Source organism: Pogona vitticeps, chromosome 12 (genome assembly GCF_051106095.1).
Source record: "Pogona vitticeps strain Pit_001003342236 chromosome 12, PviZW2.1, whole genome shotgun sequence".
In the NCBI taxonomy this organism is placed as follows: domain Eukaryota; kingdom Metazoa; phylum Chordata; class Lepidosauria; order Squamata; family Agamidae; genus Pogona; species Pogona vitticeps.
In genome coordinates, this window is record NC_135794.1 from 1,394,648 (window position 1) to 1,414,032 (window position 19,385).

At 48.2% G+C, this 19,385-nt stretch overlaps 1 protein-coding gene across 5 annotated transcripts in view; it reads right to left on the minus strand.

Moving 5' to 3' along the window:
- The window catches only part of TLN2 (talin 2), a 116,116-nt gene that overhangs the window by 35,826 nt on the left and 60,905 nt on the right, over positions 1 to 19,385 (minus strand). For all 5 annotated transcript variants that reach the window (XM_072982279.2, XM_072982280.2, XM_078381213.1 and 2 more), the window contains exons 10-26: positions 17,262 to 17,417; positions 16,584 to 16,685; positions 15,210 to 15,286; positions 14,388 to 14,568; positions 13,641 to 13,754; positions 12,856 to 12,964; positions 11,840 to 12,048; positions 10,844 to 10,942; positions 9,557 to 9,724; positions 8,824 to 9,118; positions 7,929 to 8,095; positions 6,827 to 6,955; positions 5,928 to 6,041; positions 3,652 to 3,765; positions 2,873 to 3,007; positions 2,527 to 2,655; positions 1,630 to 1,732 (exon numbers count right to left, since the gene is read on the minus strand). In XM_072982279.2, the coding sequence (XP_072838380.2) occupies positions 1,630 to 1,732; positions 2,527 to 2,655; positions 2,873 to 3,007; positions 3,652 to 3,765; positions 5,928 to 6,041; positions 6,827 to 6,955; positions 7,929 to 8,095; positions 8,824 to 9,118; positions 9,557 to 9,724; positions 10,844 to 10,942; positions 11,840 to 12,048; positions 12,856 to 12,964; positions 13,641 to 13,754; positions 14,388 to 14,568; positions 15,210 to 15,286; positions 16,584 to 16,685; positions 17,262 to 17,417 (2,401 nt within the window). The remainder of the gene's footprint in view (positions 1 to 1,629; positions 1,733 to 2,526; positions 2,656 to 2,872; positions 3,008 to 3,651; positions 3,766 to 5,927; positions 6,042 to 6,826; positions 6,956 to 7,928; positions 8,096 to 8,823; positions 9,119 to 9,556; positions 9,725 to 10,843; positions 10,943 to 11,839; positions 12,049 to 12,855; positions 12,965 to 13,640; positions 13,755 to 14,387; positions 14,569 to 15,209; positions 15,287 to 16,583; positions 16,686 to 17,261; positions 17,418 to 19,385) is intronic.

Sequence of the window (19,385 nt, forward strand, 5' to 3'; positions counted from 1 at the left end):
AGTGGCCTTTCCAGGCAAAGGCTGGGAAGGTGTTTGGTGGGGGCAGGGAAAATATTTAATCTTCAAATCGGAGAGCTCTCGTGCAACAAAGGCCAGCCTGAGCCTCTCTTGGCTTTCCAAATTATAAATATTTACATGATTATAAAACTTGTAAATCTGCAGCCAAACAAACACCCTCTTGACTCTGGGATTAGCGACGCAGTCCAGCTTTTCCAAACGGAGAGCACCCGCTTTAAGACGGGAAACCTACCCACACTGAATGGAACACAATAGGGCTTTTCTTCCGAGTAAAGACATCTGGCACCGAGGGGTGCAGCCACGTGGTTCACAGCTGGGCAAAGGTGTGGCCCCTCTTGAACTTCCAGCCTGCTCACTAGTGGCTACATCAGCCAAAGATGATGGCAGTCGTAGTCCAACATCATGCTTTGCATGGCTTTCTTCTCCAAGCTGAGCTTTCTGACTTACAAGGGCAAACCTGCATCCGGATCGCTGGTCACAATCTGTCTAAAATGTTAGGGGGTTTAGCCAGACGTCCACCTCAGGTCAAGCAAAGGTCCCTGGGCTACACGCCATGACCGGCTGCTATCAGAGGATGCAAGTCTGCAAATATGCACCTTTAGCCAGTTGCATGGACCAGCAGCATCTTTCAAAATGGATCAGTGTTTTAATTCCGCATTTTAGGCAACGCTGCTGATTAATCCCTGAATCCCCTGGAGCTTTATGACTCTTCCTGGACAGCAAATGTCAGCTTTCCTGCACTGAGATTTTCTAATGGAACACACACACACACATACTCAACACATCAGAGAGCCACCCTAATCCAATTATAGCCACCTCGAAACGAAAGTGCAAGCAAAACCTGCCCAGCCACGAGCCCACAAGCAGAGGGACAGTCGCTTTAATGAGCTTTATCAGCCGGATTCCAAAATCACCTGCCGGACAAACCACGGAAGACAGAATATAATTCACTCAGGAGCATTTTAATCTGTTAACATGAGCTGGTGTCAATCTTGCTGGCAATTCCCTGAGGATTTAATGTGGTTCGACCTCTCAAAGTTGGAGTCACCACTGGCAATATATTTATATAAAGGAGACAAGATTCTGAGTTGCGTTGTGGGCACTTTACTGGAACACTAAGTGTGCAAGCTTTCCAGTTCTCCAGAATTCTTCTTCAGCTTTAGATGATATAAAAATCTGTGGGAGGTAAGTTTCGAGTTTTTCTCAAACTCTTCTTCTGGCTCCGATGATACAGAATCTGCGGGGTGACCCCTGTTCCCCACGCTGTCTGTCTCCTAAGACATACAATGAGGCAGAATTCTGGAGAACTAGAAATGCCCGCTGCGTCTGTATCTGTGATTCAACAGAAGTACCACTCAACCCACAGTTTTGATCTACAGTCCTGGATCTCACAGCTGCCCATAGAGGCTTTCTTACGTGGCAGAAAAGAGCATAATTTTCTCAGCACACACACGGCTGCCCACAAAGTGAAGAAGAAAATAAGCACAGAAGGGGATCATTCCCTGTGTTTGTTCTAACGTGTTTTTACACAGCTGGTAAACTGCCAGAGTAGGAAAGGCGATTCTTTTTTTAAAAAAAAAATTGCGGTCTTTGGCTTGTACCGACTTGTACCTGTGTAATGTTCATTGCCTTGCGCTGCACAGGTCAGCAGCTGGGCCATCGATGACCCCACTGCCTTCGAGGTGCTCCCCAGGTCCTGAGCACATTTTTCAAGCTGAAGAGGAAAAGCAATAGACACATGAACCAAAGCGAGGAGATGATAATATTCCACAAAGACTCCATCAAAATAGAGGCATTCCCTGATACATAGAAGGCTACAACTAGATATGGACATGAACAGCTGGTTCGGTGGTTTGTACCGATTCGTCCTTTGGGCGAACATGGGTTTGATGCTTCCCAGCCCTGCCTCCTCTTCCAGCAGGCGTCCACTCCCAAGGCAATGGCCAGAGGAAGCGGGGCAGGGAAGCTGGGGCCCTGCCTCTGAGTGGGCACTTGAATGAGCAATTCACGCCCATCTCTAGCTACAACTACCGTCTTCTTGTGCCACAAAAGACCTGCCCACACCAGGATGCTTTAGGGGGTGGCTCATAAACTTCCTTTCCCCTAGTATTTTACTCTTAAGAACTTTTATGTTCCTTCAGCTCTTCTGCAGTCCATTTTTATTTCTCTCAACTCCTGAAATTATATTTCCATTTTTAGCTTTACTCATTTTAAACCTTGAATTAGACTCTTCTTTATTTTTATTGGCTCTAACCTTTCAAGTAGCCTTTACTTGGTTTAACTTCTATGGACCAGAGATTTTTTTTGGGGGGGGGGAACAGTGTTTATAAAAATAAAAAGTAAAAACGAGCAAAAAACCCCCATCTTAAATATTTATTTTAATTATGCTCAGGGCTTTAAAAGAAAATGTCAGCTAGAATAATGTCCCGAAGCTCTTGACTATGCTTAGAAAGGCCCAACACGGCTATTTTCTCTTTCTCCCTTGAAAACACAGAGCAGCCAGTTTACCGTTTCTCCTGGGAGCGGTTTCAGCTGGCCATCAAGGGCCGCCACCTTGGCGTCCTGCAGCTCATTTTTGAGCGTCTGGACAGTGTTTAATGCAGAATCGATCTCCATAGGTCCACACGCTTCATGAGCCTGCGCCCAAGAAAAACGAACAACAGAAAAGGGCGTTAGAATTGCGCTAGAACTCTCAAACAATACGGCAGTCAAAGGATTGACCTGGCCATGGAAAGGAGACACAATCAAGAGAGCCCATTTGACTCGGGCAATCAAATGCGCAACTTTCCAACTGTGCTAAGAAGGCAGAGCCACCATGAAGATGGGGCACTCCAGAGTTTGGGCATTTCCCTACCTTTTGGGAGGCTGTTCTCAGCTCAGCCAGGCTGGTGGCCAAGTTCTTCGCACACTGGCTCAGCTGCATGGCCGCAGCCTGGTCCCCCACTGTCGGCACGGCTGCTTTCGCCGAAGCCACCATCTTGCTTCCTGGCTGTTTGGGAAGGGCAGAGAAAGAGACGTCAGGACTCTTGGCCAAGGTTGAACGCCATCCTTCCGTTGGCACACCAAATGTCATCGCAAGAGAGCCGCCTCCCCTTTTGATGCGAGAGCGACAGGAGGGCAAAGCTGGGGTTTTAATGTTTTGATACGCACTTCTGTTAAAAATATATTTTCTAAAACACTTTGGATGCCGATTCAACAGAGGAATCTTTGACGCTGAATAAACGTTGATAAAGTTATAAAGTTTCTAAGCTAGTAGTGGACACCTGTGGCTTCCGTGGGGCCATCAATGCCCTGCCTAGTGCAAAAATTATGGGTTGGGGAAGAGAGGAGGAGGTTGCCCCCTGCTCCTGGAGGCCACAAGAGCTGTGGGCATGTCAAACTGGGGGGAACCCTCGAGCCCACAAAACTGGAAGTGAGCACTATGGCATTTCACCACCTTCTCTGCAAACTTTCTCCACATTTGCAGTTATTTAGAATCGGCTCCTTGTCTTCAGACCGGGCAGGATGGCCCTGTCACCCTCCCTCCCTCCTGCAGTTTTCATTCATCCATTCCAAGTTTCTGTTGACCGCTTCAACGTGGCTCAGCAAGGCAGCGTCTCTCTTGCTTTGCCCAAGCTCTCCAGTAGAACATACCTGGAGGAAGATTTGGCTAGAGTTTATCAAGGCCAGTTGAGCGCTCAAGTCCTCCGCTTGCGCCTGGCTGCCCCTCACGCCCTGGACGAGCTGCGGGATGTGGTCAGCCACGTTCTGCAAGGAAGAGACACACACACAGAGAGAGATGGGATTCCGGTCTGGAGGGAGCAGTCAAGCTGCAGAATTAAAAACCTGAGCAATCAACACAGACCACGGTAGAATTGGCCGTGGGACCCAGGACGATGGGGGAGATAGTTCAACACACGGGGAGAATGCTGGGTTGAGGAAAGGTGAACCAGAGTTTGCAAAGTTGCTTTGAAAACTAATTGATTACTTAACTTGTTACAAAGCCCAAGGAAATAATTCATTACAATGTTAAGCAGTTTTATTTTCTTAAAAGGTACTTATTGCTACTTGTTACATTACTTGTTATTGTTTTAGTACATTTAAAAGAAAAATCACCAACACTCGAGTCAAGACGAAAGAATGGTATTCATCTTGAAAAACCTTGAAAAATCTGGCTCAATTTTTTAAAAAAATCCTCCTAGACAGCCTTAAACGTAATCGTGGACCACACGTCCAAGCGTGCCAGGCCCAGTTAGAATAATCCCCTTGAGTCAACTGCTGAACGTAAGTTAACACCAATGAAAATCTCACTGATCCAATGGGTCTACTCTACTGGGGGTGAGCAACTGGATTCAGCCTGTTAAAATTCACTAGCAAACATTAACCAGGACACCTAGACCCCTGTTCCACGACCTCATAAATGTAATTTTAGGGTACCCTTACTCCAAAAAAGCAAAACCAAAGAAAAAGCAAAGAAAAAGGAAATGAGGGAAAAGGGGTGAAAAAGGTAAAATCATTACTCCATCGATGTTTACTTTGACTCATTACTTGCAACCTTTGGGTTGAACCCCAGAACAAGTCCCTCCCCAGGCTCATTTCTTCTCAAACCGTGGATGGGGACCCCGGACAAACCTTCTGACCGGGGCTCCAGGTGTCCAAGAAGTGGGCATGGCCCAAAATGTTTGTGTGTGTGTGTGTGTGTGTGTGTGTGTACACATACACAACCGTCAGAGGGCTCTGAGCTCATCCCACGGATCTGCTTGGGTCTCCGCATCATTATCCGAGCTGCCGGGGAGCAGAGAGAAATGCCGAAGGGTCCTGCCTCCACGCCTTAAGCCTCAAGATTATAAAGAGGCTTCCCAAGACTTTCACATTCTCCCCCCCCCCACGCCCTGTCTGAATCAATTCCACGGTGAACCATTTGTCTGGAATGAAGGCAAACCTCTTGCAGTGCAAGGGACAGATCCTTTTTGGAAAAGAAGCAACATCATCCTATCTCATAATTTCCATTCTGTAAGATCTGGGGGGGGGGGTTGCGGAGGGAAACCTGACTAATGTTTTAAATGTAGGAAAACCACATATATCAATCAGAGTGGGAGGAGGAAGGCCCTGTGGAGAGACAGAGCTGGAAATGTAGATTTAACCCAGCCTCCTCTTCCCGGCTGAACGCCGCTGAACAGCAACAGCTGGCTTGCTCCGGGTAGATATATTACCTCAGAGCCCCAGAAACAACAATCAGAGCTCTCATCACTGAGAGGCGTGTCCTCTTCCTTGAATTTGCCAAAGCAATCAAGGCTAGTGGGCGCTGGCACATCTTGTGGCAGGGAGTTCCACAGGTTAACAATCTTTCCAAGTACGGGAGAACGATTCCCATGCAAAACTTTCCTGCTGAAACGACACTTCCCAGAAGGTATGGGTGTAACTTTTGGGGAACTACACCTTCCATGATCGCTCCCACGGTGTCAATACTGCCCGGGAGTTTCTGGGAGTTACAAGGCAAATAGATATGTTCCCCAAAAGAGTCTTGGTTCTCCTTCCTAACCTTCTTGTAAAACTGGTCTGGCCAAGGCTGCAAGGAGTGACAGGCCGTGCTCTGCCTGGGTCGGAAGCCGGCCTCTTTCTAGGAAAAGTGAGGGGCCTTTTTCTACGTGAGCAGCTGGCCCGACGCTGTGGCGATGCCTCAGTCCTACAGAACCGCCTCTCCTTTGCTGGACAGCAGCTGAAACGTGGTGGGTTAAGAAACCACTCCTCTTTCTCAAGTGGTCATTTCTGGCCACTGCTTAAGCTCGAAACATGACATCTGGTCAATGATCTGTTGCTCAAAGGGTCTCCCAAGGATGGAGCGAGCCGTCTGTCGCCCACCCAGCCCGCGGCCTTTGCTTCGGCCATTTCCCCGGGACGCCCTTTGGCTTCTTCACCAGCTCCCCTACCTTACAGCTTTGGACCAGCTGCTGGTGAGCCGCCGTATTCTTGTTTGAGATGGCCGCATTCTGCGAGGCGGCGATGGTCTGTGTTGCGGCCGCGGCCGCTTGCTTAGCAGCCACCTGGGAGGGAAAGAAAAAAAAATGCATTCGAGCAGCCGTTCTCCATGCTTCGTATCTGATGCTCCGTCAACCATTTACTTATTTATTTATTTATTTTGTTAGATTTCTATCCCGCCCATCTAGACCAAGGGTCTACTCTGGTTGTGCTTCTGTCATAGTTAATAAATTTACCAGATTTATTAACCACGGCAGAAAAACAAAGCACACAATGGACTTTTATACGTTTCTAAGTTTTCTGTTATTCCACATGTGGCAACTCTTTAAGCACTTCACACTTGCAAACGGATATGGGGACGGAGGAAAGCAAGTTCGTAATGACTTAATTACCGTTAGGACACCTCTACCTTCCACTTAAGACTTCTCTTTGTCTCGCCTGTGCTAGTGGCTGAGAATGTACCATCTCTTGCGGTGCAAGGGAGAAGAGGACTCAGCCAGCTAGGAATATAAGAAGCCAGGGCATTTTTCTTTAAAAAATCCCCACTCTAATTCCACCTACCCAGAGTTCATCTAAACCAAAAAGTAGCAAACACTATACGTAGCCTTTTCTCTGCCTCTCTCTAGTGGCAAGTTTTCGTAACTTCATCTTTAGAAATAGATATTTCTAGGAATTTTCTTTTAATATGTTTAAGCAAATCAGCGGATACTGATCCAGTGGATACGGGGGTTTGATTGTACCCTAAGGCCCTCGGTGAGTTGAAAACTGTCTAAGCCAATTGGATGGCTACACCCTGAATCACCAAGGCCATTCTTAAGAGAGTGAAGGGAGAGACGGGGGTCCATCTGACCTCTAGCCGGTTCACGATTTTCTTCTTAATGGCATTCTGAGCCGCCGCGTTAGTAGCCACCCGCAGCCCTTCGGCCGCTTCCCGAAGCCTCTGTTGCTGGTCTTCGTTTTCTGGGTTGGCCGCTGCTCCCTGGATGGGAGAATCAAAATACATGAAAGAGTTCAGGGCGGGTGTCTAAAAAAAAAACACGAGACGGCTGTTTCGGAGATGCCTCTTTACACACTGGTCCCTTTCGTCCAACGGTCTGCCCAAATATTAATCCTTTGGCTGCAAAGGCTTTGGTCAGCACATTGGATTGGAAGGAAAAGCAGCCACTTGATGTGCATTTCATCCCACCGTCTTGACCAGCCTGGTCAGAATCCTATGGGTTAATCGTCCAAGGGTTATGTACAGTGAAGTCAACTGCAAGGGCGAATGGCCCCCAGTTCACGAGCTGCCCTCTGCATCCCTCATCAGGCACCAACTTGTGCAAGTGGCGCATACGGAGATACAGAAATGGCAACGGCTGCACTTCACCGTGGCCATCTATGTCACTGCGCTTATGCCAGCTTGATTAACCAACAGGATTCTGGCCACTGTTAGTTGAAGTCTACTCTGGAAAGGAAAAAACACACACACATACACAGAGTATAGCTAAGTTATTTTATTTGCAAGCCATCTTCAAATAACTCCTCATAATGGAGGGTTTTGTCAAGCTGCTGTATTTCATCCCCTCGAAGTCTTTGCGCACTCATGCAGCACCACCCTACTTACAAAACATGAGGAAAGAACTGCTTTCAAGTTGATGGCCAAATCCCTGCCCAGAGAACTTATTTTGGGGAGGGGGCTGCATTTGGAGAGTGGGTAGGGCCAAAGCCAAGAGGTCGGGGCTAAAAACAGCAGCATCTTCTAGGGGTCGTGTCCTCAGGGCCAGTAACAGCTCCTGAAAGACTTAAAACTTTTCCATATGCCCTCTGATTCAGCCCAGCTCATAGTGTTTCGCAGTGACTGATCTATTACATATGATCCTGGCAAAGCAGCATAATCATATATTTTTTTCCACAGTCCTCCTGCGCTCCAACCTGGTGTGTGTGTGTGTGTGTGTGTGTGTCCCTCTCGGTACCTTTGCAGCTTCCACCATCCGAGCGGTGGAATCGGCCAGAAGTTTTGCAGCCGCCAGAAGCTTCTTGGAATTCTCCATATCGATTTCCGCCTCCGCGTCCGACCTCATGGCGTTGACCAGATCCGAGGTGGCTTGAGCGAGCACCCGGGCCTGCCGCACCATTTCACCTACAACAGTGTCGAGTTAAAAATCTGCTTTTTATCTCTCCTCTCTCCCGCAACGTCCCCGTGACGACGTCCCTTCCCTGGTCCTTGGGACGGACCAGTTCTTGCCCAGCGTTACGACTACAGGGAGGTTGGCGAGTCTTTGCGTCTGAGCCACAAGACCTCCGAGTCTGAGTCTTCGGTACTGATTCGCAAGTCCCTATTAAAAAGCTTTTCCCTGCCCCACCCCAGGAGGAAAAAAAGAGAGAGGGATGAGTGGGTTTTAAGTGGTGAGTCAACTCTGAGTCACGGGTGAGACTTAAGTCCAACTCGACAGCAAGTTGTGTCCCCATCGCTGGTGACTGGAGGTTTTGGATACAAAACCAGCTTTTGATGAATTTGCTTGTGTTTAGATGTGGCAAGGCAGGGAATGGCCCTCGGTGAAACGGTCTGGAACTCTGTGTATGCTTTTGCAATCTGGTCCCTTGGATGATGAGCTGACCTGTGACGCAGCTGATCTAGGGTCTTGTCTGTCTCCCTGCCTTGAGCCAGGCATCTCGTGGGATGACGTTGGACCAACCCTCCATTCTTAGCCTAACCTACCTCACAGGGCCATTAGGGCGATCAGCTGGGCAGCCAGAGGAGCGCCACATGGGTGGCCTTTCATTTGGTGGGGGAAAGACCACACAAACGAATGAAAGAATCATCACTACTCTTGCTCTCAATCGCACCAACAAGTTCAAGCAGCTTACCAGCATCTCCCATGGAGCTGAAGATGCTTTCGGTGACGCACATGATGGTGTCGGTGGCCTGGTCGTAGCGTCCGATGGGCTCCCCTCGGCTGGCAAACTGCCGGACGTGCTGCAGGAGGTCATTCAGGGCCTGGCTGACCACGCTGGCTGCCGCGCTAACCTGCTTGAGCAGCTCTGTATCGTCCGTGGCTGCCTGGCAGGCCCGGACGCAGTTCTCCACCGAGCGGTCGACCAGCTTCCCTGCTTCGATCAGCTGCTCCTGGCACACGGGAGAACTGATGGTCGGGCTCACGACCTGCATGGAAGCCCAGAACACCACGTTGGCAAAGAAAGCGGGCAGAACTTGTTACAATTTTTCAAAGGAAGAAAAATAAAAATCTCAGTCATCCAATTTTTCCAGAGTTATCCCCCACAAGGACTTTGTCAGGGAGGGACACAAAAAGCTGTCTCATTGAGAAGCAACACTCCTTCCCAAATTGAATACGGAGGACAGAGTTAACAATCAGATCATCTTTAGGTTGTTTCTCTTTGTCAACGTTTACACATTTATGTTATATTCAGAATCTGGAATAGTTTTATTATTATAATTACCCGAATCTACAACCATAAATGGAATTTATAACAAGAAACAATAAGCACGCAATAAAATTAAAATATTAATAAGATAAAGACAAGAAAAGCTGCAAGGGCCACTGTGTGATGGCAGGTCCGGCTCGGATCCTGCAAAACGTACCTTTGCACAAGCCACGAGCTGCGAAGTGGAGAGTGCGCACTGCGTTGCGGCGGCAATCACTCGGTTCTGCAGGACGGCGTCCTCCGCCACCTGGGCCACGTTCTTGGCCTTCAGCACCAGCATGGCGGCCGCGTTGGCAACGGCTTTGGCGAGACTCATCAGCACATCCTGCGGAGGAGGAGGAGGAGGAGGAGGAAGGAGCACAGTGGAGGGGAATTCAAGGAGAGCCAGGACGGTAAGATGCTGCTTTAAGCTGAGTTCCTCTTAGGTCCATTGACCCTAGTCTTTCCAACACGGACTGGCAGCAACAGCTCTCCAGGCAGAGCTTTTCCCCAGCCTTCTAAGCACCTCCCCTCGAAATAATCTAATCCCCGTTAAGCTTATCTCCAACACAGATTTAAAACTTTATCCCAAAGTAAGAACTCTGAGTAGAAGCCCATTTCTTGCCTACTGAGATTCCAAGCTCAAAGCTACAGCTGTTGCATTAAGAGCTATGCATCAGAGCAGAAAATGTAGTTATGGTACCAAACATATATTTATACTAGAGTTGCAAAATTGAATCGATTGGGAGTTGGCTGGATAGCTCAGTGGTTAGATCTCTGGCTGCGGAGCTAGAGGTTGGGAGTTTGAATCCTGCATAGTGCCTCCAAAGAGAAAAGCCAGCCTGGGTGGCCTTGGGCAAGCTGCACAATGATCCCAGGGTTTCCTCTAGAGAAGAAGGGTTAATGGGGAACCTATGTATTCTCTGTCTGGAAAACTCTGGAAAGGTCACCGCAAGTCAGAATTGACTTGACGGCGCACAATTATTATTACTTGACAGATTACCGTAAGTTGATGAAAAAGTTTTGATTGGCTGGAAAGTTTACTCCAAGCACGTCATTGGGTGACTGACTTTATAGTGTTTACAACAACAACAAAGTAAGAATAAGAATAAAAATTGGATGGGATGGATAATGACCGCCAAGTATGGCCACCTCTCCTTCCTCTGAGAGGAAAATACAATTTCTGAGAAAATGTTTGTCATGATATGACAAAACCTTAAAAAAAAAACCCAGCAGAAAAACAAACAAAAGCAAAGTACATTTGTCTCTAGCTTCACAAATATCGACTTCCCCCTACGCAAATTCGAACTGACAGATTAATCAAAGCTGCTGGCTTCACACCCCTACGAGCAACGCATTGATGTTTCTCTAACCGGGTTTCTGCAGCCTTAATGGGAATCGAACGGGATGGACGTCCGACTCCTCCCAGGCTGGAGAGCGAGGTTCGCACAGATCCTGCCTTTACCTGGAACCGCTCGTCGGTCTCGTTCTCCCCAATCTGCCTGAGAAGCTCCCCGCTGGCTTGGCCGATGCTCCCGGCGGCTGTCAGGACCGTCTGGCGAGGCTTCGGAGGGTGGGAAAGCAACAGGAAATTCGGTGAGGCGATTAGGCTGCTCCAAGGAAACGAAGCTCTCGAGTGAGTTGCCCCCTCCCCGAGAAGCAAACAGGACAGAGGAGGCCCTTGTGCCCCCAATGGACCGATCCTGCTCCTATACAAGGCACGATTCACCAAGCATTTCTCTTGTGTAACCGTGCTGAAGGGGATCCCTCCGGCTTTCCTCTCCTCCATGTTCTGTCTTCACCTGCTCTTTCTTGGAGGATTCTCCTCCTTCCTGCAACCCTGTCTTCAGCCTTAACCTCCCTACCTCCTGAGGATGCTTCCTGACCCAAACCCTTCCACCTTGAGGGAGGTCTGACTCCCAGCCAAGCAAAGGACTTCCATCTCCTGCACAGAAAGGGGACGGCAACAACAGTTTCGCTCTGCAAGCCAAGGAACACGCCCTGCCACCCCATGAGTTTGGGCAGCCGCTCTCAGAGGCTTCACCGCCACAACGGAAGTACGAGAGAGCCGCCTTCCTGCGTACTCTGGGTCCTCAGGTTCATGGGGAATCCCGATTCACATGGTGCTTCCCTGCACGCTTAGAACTTGAAGAGCAGCCAGCAGATTGTCAGAGATAGTTTTATCATGAGAAAAACCTGCCAGTGTATACCTTTCACAGCTTGGAAACAATACATTTTTTAACTACGACTCCCATAATCCTCAAGACAGCTGCCTCGGGGATTCTGGACTTGTACTTCCCACAAGTAACGTTTCCAAGTGCTGGCATGCCTGTTGTCCTCTCAAATCAGGGACCACAGAGCATGAAAGCACTTCAGTCATGTCCCGTTGGTTGGGTGGCTGAACGTGGGGAAAAAACAAGCCTATCCACTTCCCAGTTGTGGGGCCGGAATGTGGTCTTACCTCTCCAGAGGTGGGCTCCACAGCTTTCAGCAGGTCCGAAACAGCTCCTGCCAAGGTCCGGGCAGCTTTCAGCAGGTCTTCTCCGCTTCCAACCTCGTCGTCCATCAACGCAGCGAGGAGCTTGACCCCTTTGGACATCTCCGTGAGGTTTGAAGAGATGGTGGTGATGGCGCATCCCACCGCTGTGTAGTCAGTATCTACGGGGTCACCTGCCAAACAAGAAGGCTCTTGCATCTTTCCTTCATGCATGGTCATTTCCTGCCTTCCCTCGCTAGGATTAAGGCCAAGCCACTCCATTGGTTTGGGTTTTTGATGCTATCGTAGCATTTATGATTTCAGCTTGCCCCTGCAAGCCAAACCTGGAAGCCATGTGTTAAGGCAGCTTTTGCAGGGCAACCGCAAACCATTGTTTCTGGGTTTGGATGAAGTAGGTAAAGTATGGTTTGCTTCAAATTAGGAAACGAACAGGGGCGCTTGCCATGTGTAAAATGGAGTACCCTGAGGAAGAAAGTGCTGTTGCTCAGCAGTCAGGCGTCTGCTTTGCATGCAAGGGCCCCCACATTCAATGCCCGGAAAAGTCTCCACTTGCAAAGCAGCAGTTGATGGGAAAGAGTCCTCTCCAACCAAGATCCCACAGAAGTAACTGCCACCCAGAGCAGGGAACAACAATGGTCAAGACAGACAAACGGCCTCGCCTGGTACAAGACAGGTTGCTGTGCCCTTCATTCCCCCCGCTGGAGTGCTAAACCATGGGTTCAGAGTCTGTTCCCATCTCCTACTGGATCCCCAGGAAGGAATCCAGTCATCAGCAGAAGGCAAGGCCCTTGGGGGAGCTCAGAAGCCAGCACACGGTTACTGAAAAGACCAGGTGACCAAGCAGACTTTGGATCAGGTCCTTATTTTGGAGACCAGCTCTCAGAAGAATCCTGGAGGTTTAAGTTCCTCCCCGCAAAAACCTCTCCTAAGTTTGGTAACCAAGAGCAACCCCAACAGAAAGGACACATCTGCCTATTTACCTGCCGTAAGGTTCACAACCGATGCCGTCCCGGCTGTGATGGCATCCACCTGGGAGTGTATTTCATGCTTCGATTCATCCACTTTGTTCTGAACCCAAACTCTGGATGCCTGGGAAGGAAAGGAAGAGTCAAAAATCAACATTAACAGAAGAGAGGGAGAAAGAGAGAGAAACCGAGAGACAGCCTTGCCCCGAGACTGAGCTCTCTCGAGCTAACAGATTGGGAGCATCTTGTAAGAATGAGTCTGGCCCTAACCCTACCAGGGACTCGATCCATAGAAATTCTCCTGCACAAGACACCCCCCCCCAATTAAAATAAGCAAGAGCCACGCAGGACCACAAAGGTGAAAGGAGAACCAGAGGCACTTTAACGAAATGGTGAAGGGCGCATACCCATGATGGTGAAGCCAAGAATTCCAGATGTGGGCATGGATGACCTGTTGCCTGGGGGGTGGGGGAAGAATTTCCAGGATAAAGATCACTTTGCATCTGGGTTAAAACAGGGCACCCTTAGAGAGCCTTTGAGAACGCAGAATGTTCCGGCAGCATCTGGATGCCAGGGAACCGCCTATGCTTTTTTCAGACTTTGCTGATCTTGGTTTCCATGGCCTTCACCGTGACCTTGACTGTGTTTTATTTGGGACGTATCTGTCATGTGAAAGCTTCAACCGGAGGGCATCTGAACAGTTGAATGAACTCAAGCACAAAAGGAGGTGCCTTGGGATCTGCCCCTCCCCAAAGAGGCGCCCGGCTCCTTCCTTCCTTCCGCTTGCCCGCTGAACTCACCATGTCGTTCCCTAGGGGTGGGAGGTTGTCCACTTCGGTGAGGTCATCCTGGGCCTGCTGAACGGCGTGCATACTGGTGTTGATGGTGCCCATCAAGGCTTGCTGGGCAGAGGTCTGGTGAGGAAGGGGAACAATAAAGATGGCTCAGGAATTATCCAAAACACGGCTGCGAAAGAGGAGCGGGAAACCTCTCAACCGCCTGGGGGGGCCATATTCCAGTCTCCAGCCAAGCCATTCTTAATGGAGGCCATGGGGGCCCCTGGCAAGGCCCAGGCCCATTAAAAGGGGGCCACAGCCTGGAAATGATTCCTCACATACCGCCTTCTAAAAGGTCCGTTATGCGACTGATTCAATCCTGATTCGGATGATATTTCTTTCATATCGTGTTTACGGTCATGGACCAAAAGAGGATTCCCCTCCCACATCACCACCATTTTGTGGTTTTTCAGCTATTGTTTAAAAAAAAGATGCTGTCCATGACTAAAAGCTTGCAGTGACTCTTCTGAAGCTTAATTCTTAGCATGAAGGGCTTCAAGCTAAATATATATATACTGATATTTCCTCGCCACACTTTGCCTCCGGTCCCACCCACTGTTGGAATATCGACCCCAAATAACCCCTTTGGAAATGAATGTTCTCCCTGGGAGGAAAGAGATTTCTTATCTTTATGGCAACCTTTTGCGCCTGGTTACAACGCTAGGCATTTGATCCTCATTGACAGCTAGAAGGAGGCCCAGCGTTCCTTACCAAGGGGGGCATGTGGCCCCGGTGCATCTGCCCCACCGTGACCTGCTGTTGGGGAGAAGGCATGCTCCCGACGTTGAACATCTCTGGCCCGGTGGAGCCCGAGCGCATGACGGCCGGCAGGGCAACAGAGCCGTGCTCTACCTTCCCCGTACGGTTGAACTGCTGCTGCAGGATCGTCGACCTGCAAAGGACAGCCCGAAATCGGTCTGTGGATGCTGGCAATATTCCCTACTATCGCTTTTCCTGCCTCGTCTTCAATAAATTCAAGGAAGCTCCAACATTCCCTCTTTTTTGCTGACAAAATGCCCAGGAAGAAAGAGACCTAAAGTGGCCACGTCAGTTTGGCTGTTAAGTAGGGAACTGAACGCGGGGTCTCTGAGCCTCTTGCGCAACACTCTGACCCTTGCATGGACGCTAAACAAGATGGTGATTTTTGAAGACAAAAGGATTTTTCATCCTCTTAGATGCCGCTTTCAAATTTGGGCTGGATATCACGCAGCGGGCTTCCTGAAGCCTGCCATATCTCCTCGTTACAGACCCCATCATCCAAACGACTATGCTGCTTCGGGGTGATAGGATTTGTGGTCCAACACCAAGGAGACATGGGTTTATGGAAGGCTGCCATGGAGGAGAGTGGAAGATCACGAGAAAAAGAGTGAGATCTGGACGGATGATCTGTTCCCGCTCCTAAGAAGCTCCCCAAGCCCTCCGGGCATCACAAACCAGGTGGATCCATGGAGAAAAACCTTCCTAATAGATAGTTCAAGCCAAAATATTGAACTAACAACAATTAGGACAACGCCAGCAACAGCACAAACCTACTTTTTAGGTGACACGGATTCTTCTAACATGGTCGATTCTTCGTCCCCTTCAAGCCCAAATCGGTCTTTGCTTTGCTTCTGCAGGAGAAGAAACATTAGCGAGAAAGCCCTTCCTTTGCATCTTCTAGTCCGTTTCTCGCCCTTTGCAAACGATGTCCACGGCTTCTGTCACTTCCTAGGCTTACATCAGGGTTTACCTGTTCACATCTGGTTGAGTTTTGGCCCCCAACTACCTGCCTTGTGCCAGATCCTCACTTTCTGATATATATATATATATATATATATATATATATTGAGCTGCTCTCTCCCCCTCTAGCAGGGTCTCTACCCCAGCCTTCTCTGACGCTTCTCCCAACCATCAGCCCAGCTGGGGAAAAGCCAAAGGGTTACGCCTTCCCCCTGGCCCGACTGCTTTGCAGCTACCCAGCAGGCTGCTGAAACTGTTGCTCGGCAGGGCCTTTGGCGGCACCAACATTTTGTTTTGTTTTTTCCTTTTCTGGAGTGTAATAGCGCTAATTGCCTTTCCTTGGGGTCCAGGCATTCAAACGATCTTGGCCAGGATCCAAAGAGCTCATTGAGTTGCCCCCAAAGGGTTTGAGATTTTCATTTGGCTTTGAGAAGCCCAACTCCCCTCTTCTCCCCCAAATGTCTTCCAAGAATTGCATGGGTGTGGGTGTGTTATTTGACAAACACAACCTTCCTCTGGGAATTCTGACAAAGCCGACCAGTTTTTTTTTTAAATTCTACTAAAATAATTCTCCATCTAACTGGGTGCAAAACTGCATGGGATTTAGAAGGGGGACTTCTAGAGACACACCTTCTAACACTGTTTCCATGGGAGATTTATGTCCACGCTTACGTTCCCCTCAATTTGGGAAGTTACATTTTATAAGTACTTTGGTCTGGTTATTCACTGTAGAATTTAAAAGGCAATCTCGTTTGCAATTTCTTAACATCTTTCTTCACTGACTTGCTTGTTATTTTATGATACTTTAAAAAAAACCTTGAGGATTGATAAGAGAAGGGAATAAAATTTGGAATATGCAAATACTTCCAAAAAAGCCGGAAATTTTTTTTGGAAATTAATGGGGGAACAGCTATGCAGCAATTACCCTCCTTCTTTGCTATGCCACTCTTGGTATGTAACTTTGGGGTGCTCTGCACAGGTCCCATCATCCCCAGCCAGCCTGGTGCAGGGATAATGGGAACTGAAATCCGGCATACCTCCAAATTGAGATAGCAAGTCTGGGAAGACAGACGACGAGAAGAGGCCACGGCTAATTCCACCAACCCAGCTTCCCAGCCTTAACAGGCAAGCCTAAAACACAGAAACACCCCCATTCAAGGTGCCACTCCCAGCACTTAAAAAGATTACCTTTTTGAGGATGATGTCAATGTAACCTGCAATGAGCTGAGAAATCTGCTCGCCTTCAGTAGTTTGGACGGAGTAGTAGCTTTCTTGGTATTCACCGAAATCCTATGGAAATAACGTGGTGATTGCCTGGTCTTTATGAACCCCGTTTCCCAGGGAGAAACAGAAGCCAGGGAGGAACTATCCCCAGGCTGTACCAGAAAGTCCGTGGAAGAGAGGAAAGAAATTCCAGACTGAAGGCCAGCTTTGCTTTTATTCATGGGCGCCTTCTATTGAGTTAGACAACCCCCCCTTGGGCTTCCGAAGGCTAACCTAATATTGAGACCAGGAGGCTGACGCTTCTCTCAGAGAAGAGAAAATCTCCCTTTCTTGTTACTCGCAAAGGGGCAGGTTGATGGGACTAGGATAAACCTCAAGGGAACAGCATCTGCCCCTCACACGAAAGCCCCCAGGTTCCCCTCTTGACTCCTCTGGACGGGAGGATCAGGTTTGCAGGCAGTGAGAGACCGCCAGAGCTTTATCAGGTTGACTGCGGGATCCTGATCACCAAAAGGAGGAATTTCTCTCAACGCCAAGCTTGAGAATCCCCCTGAACCTTCTGTCCAAAGGAGATCCATCGGCTGAGTGGATTCTCCTCCTCCTATGAAAAGGGCCCTCTTTCCATTCGCAGGAATGCCTTACCAGAGTGAAGCTTTTTGGCGAGGCTGCCCAGCGCTTGACGGTCGTCAGTGGCCACTCCTGCAGGACCTCCTTCGTCTTTTCGTCCACGCGCATCACCGACTCCTTGGTGATCCCCAGCAAGCGAGGGACCAGCTTGTTCTTCCCCTTCATTTTTTCCTGGTTTGGGGAAAGAACCACATGTTTCAATTTTTTTACTTCTGCCTTGAGGCTGCCAGCCAAAGGCTTTTAAGAAGGTGGTGTCTGACTTTGGGCCTTCCAAAAATGAATCTGAACAGGAAGAGCTTACGGAAGAGTTGTGGAGCCCAAGGGATCACAAGCTAAAAATCCAAGATTTGTGGTGGGGAAAAAAGACAAGTGGCCCCACCAGTTTTGAATTTGTTTGAACAGCTGCCTTAGAATAAATATTTTGGACATACTCAAGGCGTCTCCCCTTGCTATTTAATCTTGCTGATGCAAAACAGCCTGGTTAGTTATCAGAACTCATCATCCATTCTGTTCTAGTCTGTAAAAAACACTTGTGGCATTTACACATTCCAAATTTTAGAGTACTGTAGGTCTAAAAGGATGTGGATCCTGATATACATTTAATACTGAACCCATTTACCCTTATGTTGGGCCAAACCATGTTCTTCTATGGAGCATCTTGAACTCTGGGGTAGCTTGCTCTCTCTCTCTCTCTCTCTCTCACACACACACACACACTCACACACACACACACACACACACACACACACACACACACACAGAGAGAGAGAGAGAGAGAGAGAGAGAGAGGAATGCATTCTAGATCTTAATTTCATCACTGTAACTTTATGCTGCTTTGATCTGCCATGTTTCCCACTGCACTGTTATCTCACTCTGCATTTTTACTGCTCTATTCCTAAGCTAACCTGAAAATGCTCTTATTGAAATTCTTCATCTAAATCCTGAAGATGACTAAGCAAACGTCCGAGGCCTCAATCCAGTTTTTAGTTCCAACTAGAGTAGATTTTTGGAGTCAACAACAACTTGGCATGTCCATGCTCATGTAAACTCTGCCAGTTCAATGGCTCTTTTCTAGTTGGGTCTTCCAATTGGCTTTAGACCTAAATGTTTATGACAATGTCCAAAAACACAAAGTCTACATTTTTAATTTTTTTTGCAACACAAGAAAGAATTTATGATTTGTTTCATTTCACTCAGGCTCTTCCCTAGGAGATCATGGTGGTCCCCACATGCTTTTCTATTCAATACTATTTTGTCAGCATTCCTAAGGTTATCCAGAAAGCTGAATAGATGAATGGGATTTGAACGACTATCCTAGCTTATCCAGAGCATTACACTGACAAGCATAAAGCTATGCAACCGTGTATCTGATGGTGCAACTCTCAGGGAGTCTCGCCAGACTCTTTATAACTCAAGAACGATGTACCTTAGGGTTGCTTCTTACTGTGTCCAAGTTATCCTAATTGATGGAGTACAGAGAGGGAAAGAGAGGTTACTTACCTGTAACCAGAGTTCTACGAGCATGCACGCCACGGGGGAATGTCCTACTAATAAAATGTTTTTAAGCTCTAGAATATTCCAAGGAGTCCTGCGCAGGCACAGTCTAAAGCCATTCACAGAGGCCATGAAGAAGAACGCTTGTTTCCCACCAGAAACTTTGCTTAATGCAGGTATCACAGCTAGACGTTTCACTTTAAGGGTTTTGATGTGACTTAATTGCACATTGCTTTAATCAGTACTTTTGAGACATGTAATCTACATTTTAAAGTTAAAAGACCCCAGCTTGCCACTGGAGTTAAATAACGATCAGAGTAATTGTATTGTGATTGGTATGGGGTGTTGCCAGTTTGAAGCCACCCAGCAGCAGAACTTTTTAAGTCCTCTTGGTATTTGGCAAATGATTAAGTTGTATCACTTAGCCCTCTAGGAGAGCCATTTTGTCCTTGATGAACAAATCATTTCCCTTGCAGGGTGGCGAACCTCCTTGCAAATAATGCCGGGAGCTGACTGGCAAAGAAGCATCGGAACTCTTCAAGAACAGAATTCATTTTCAGCAAAGAACATTCCTTCAACAAGCATGAGATAGTAGGGGGTGAACTGAGTTTTCCAGCAGCCCCTGAGATGTGGGTTTAAGAGTCT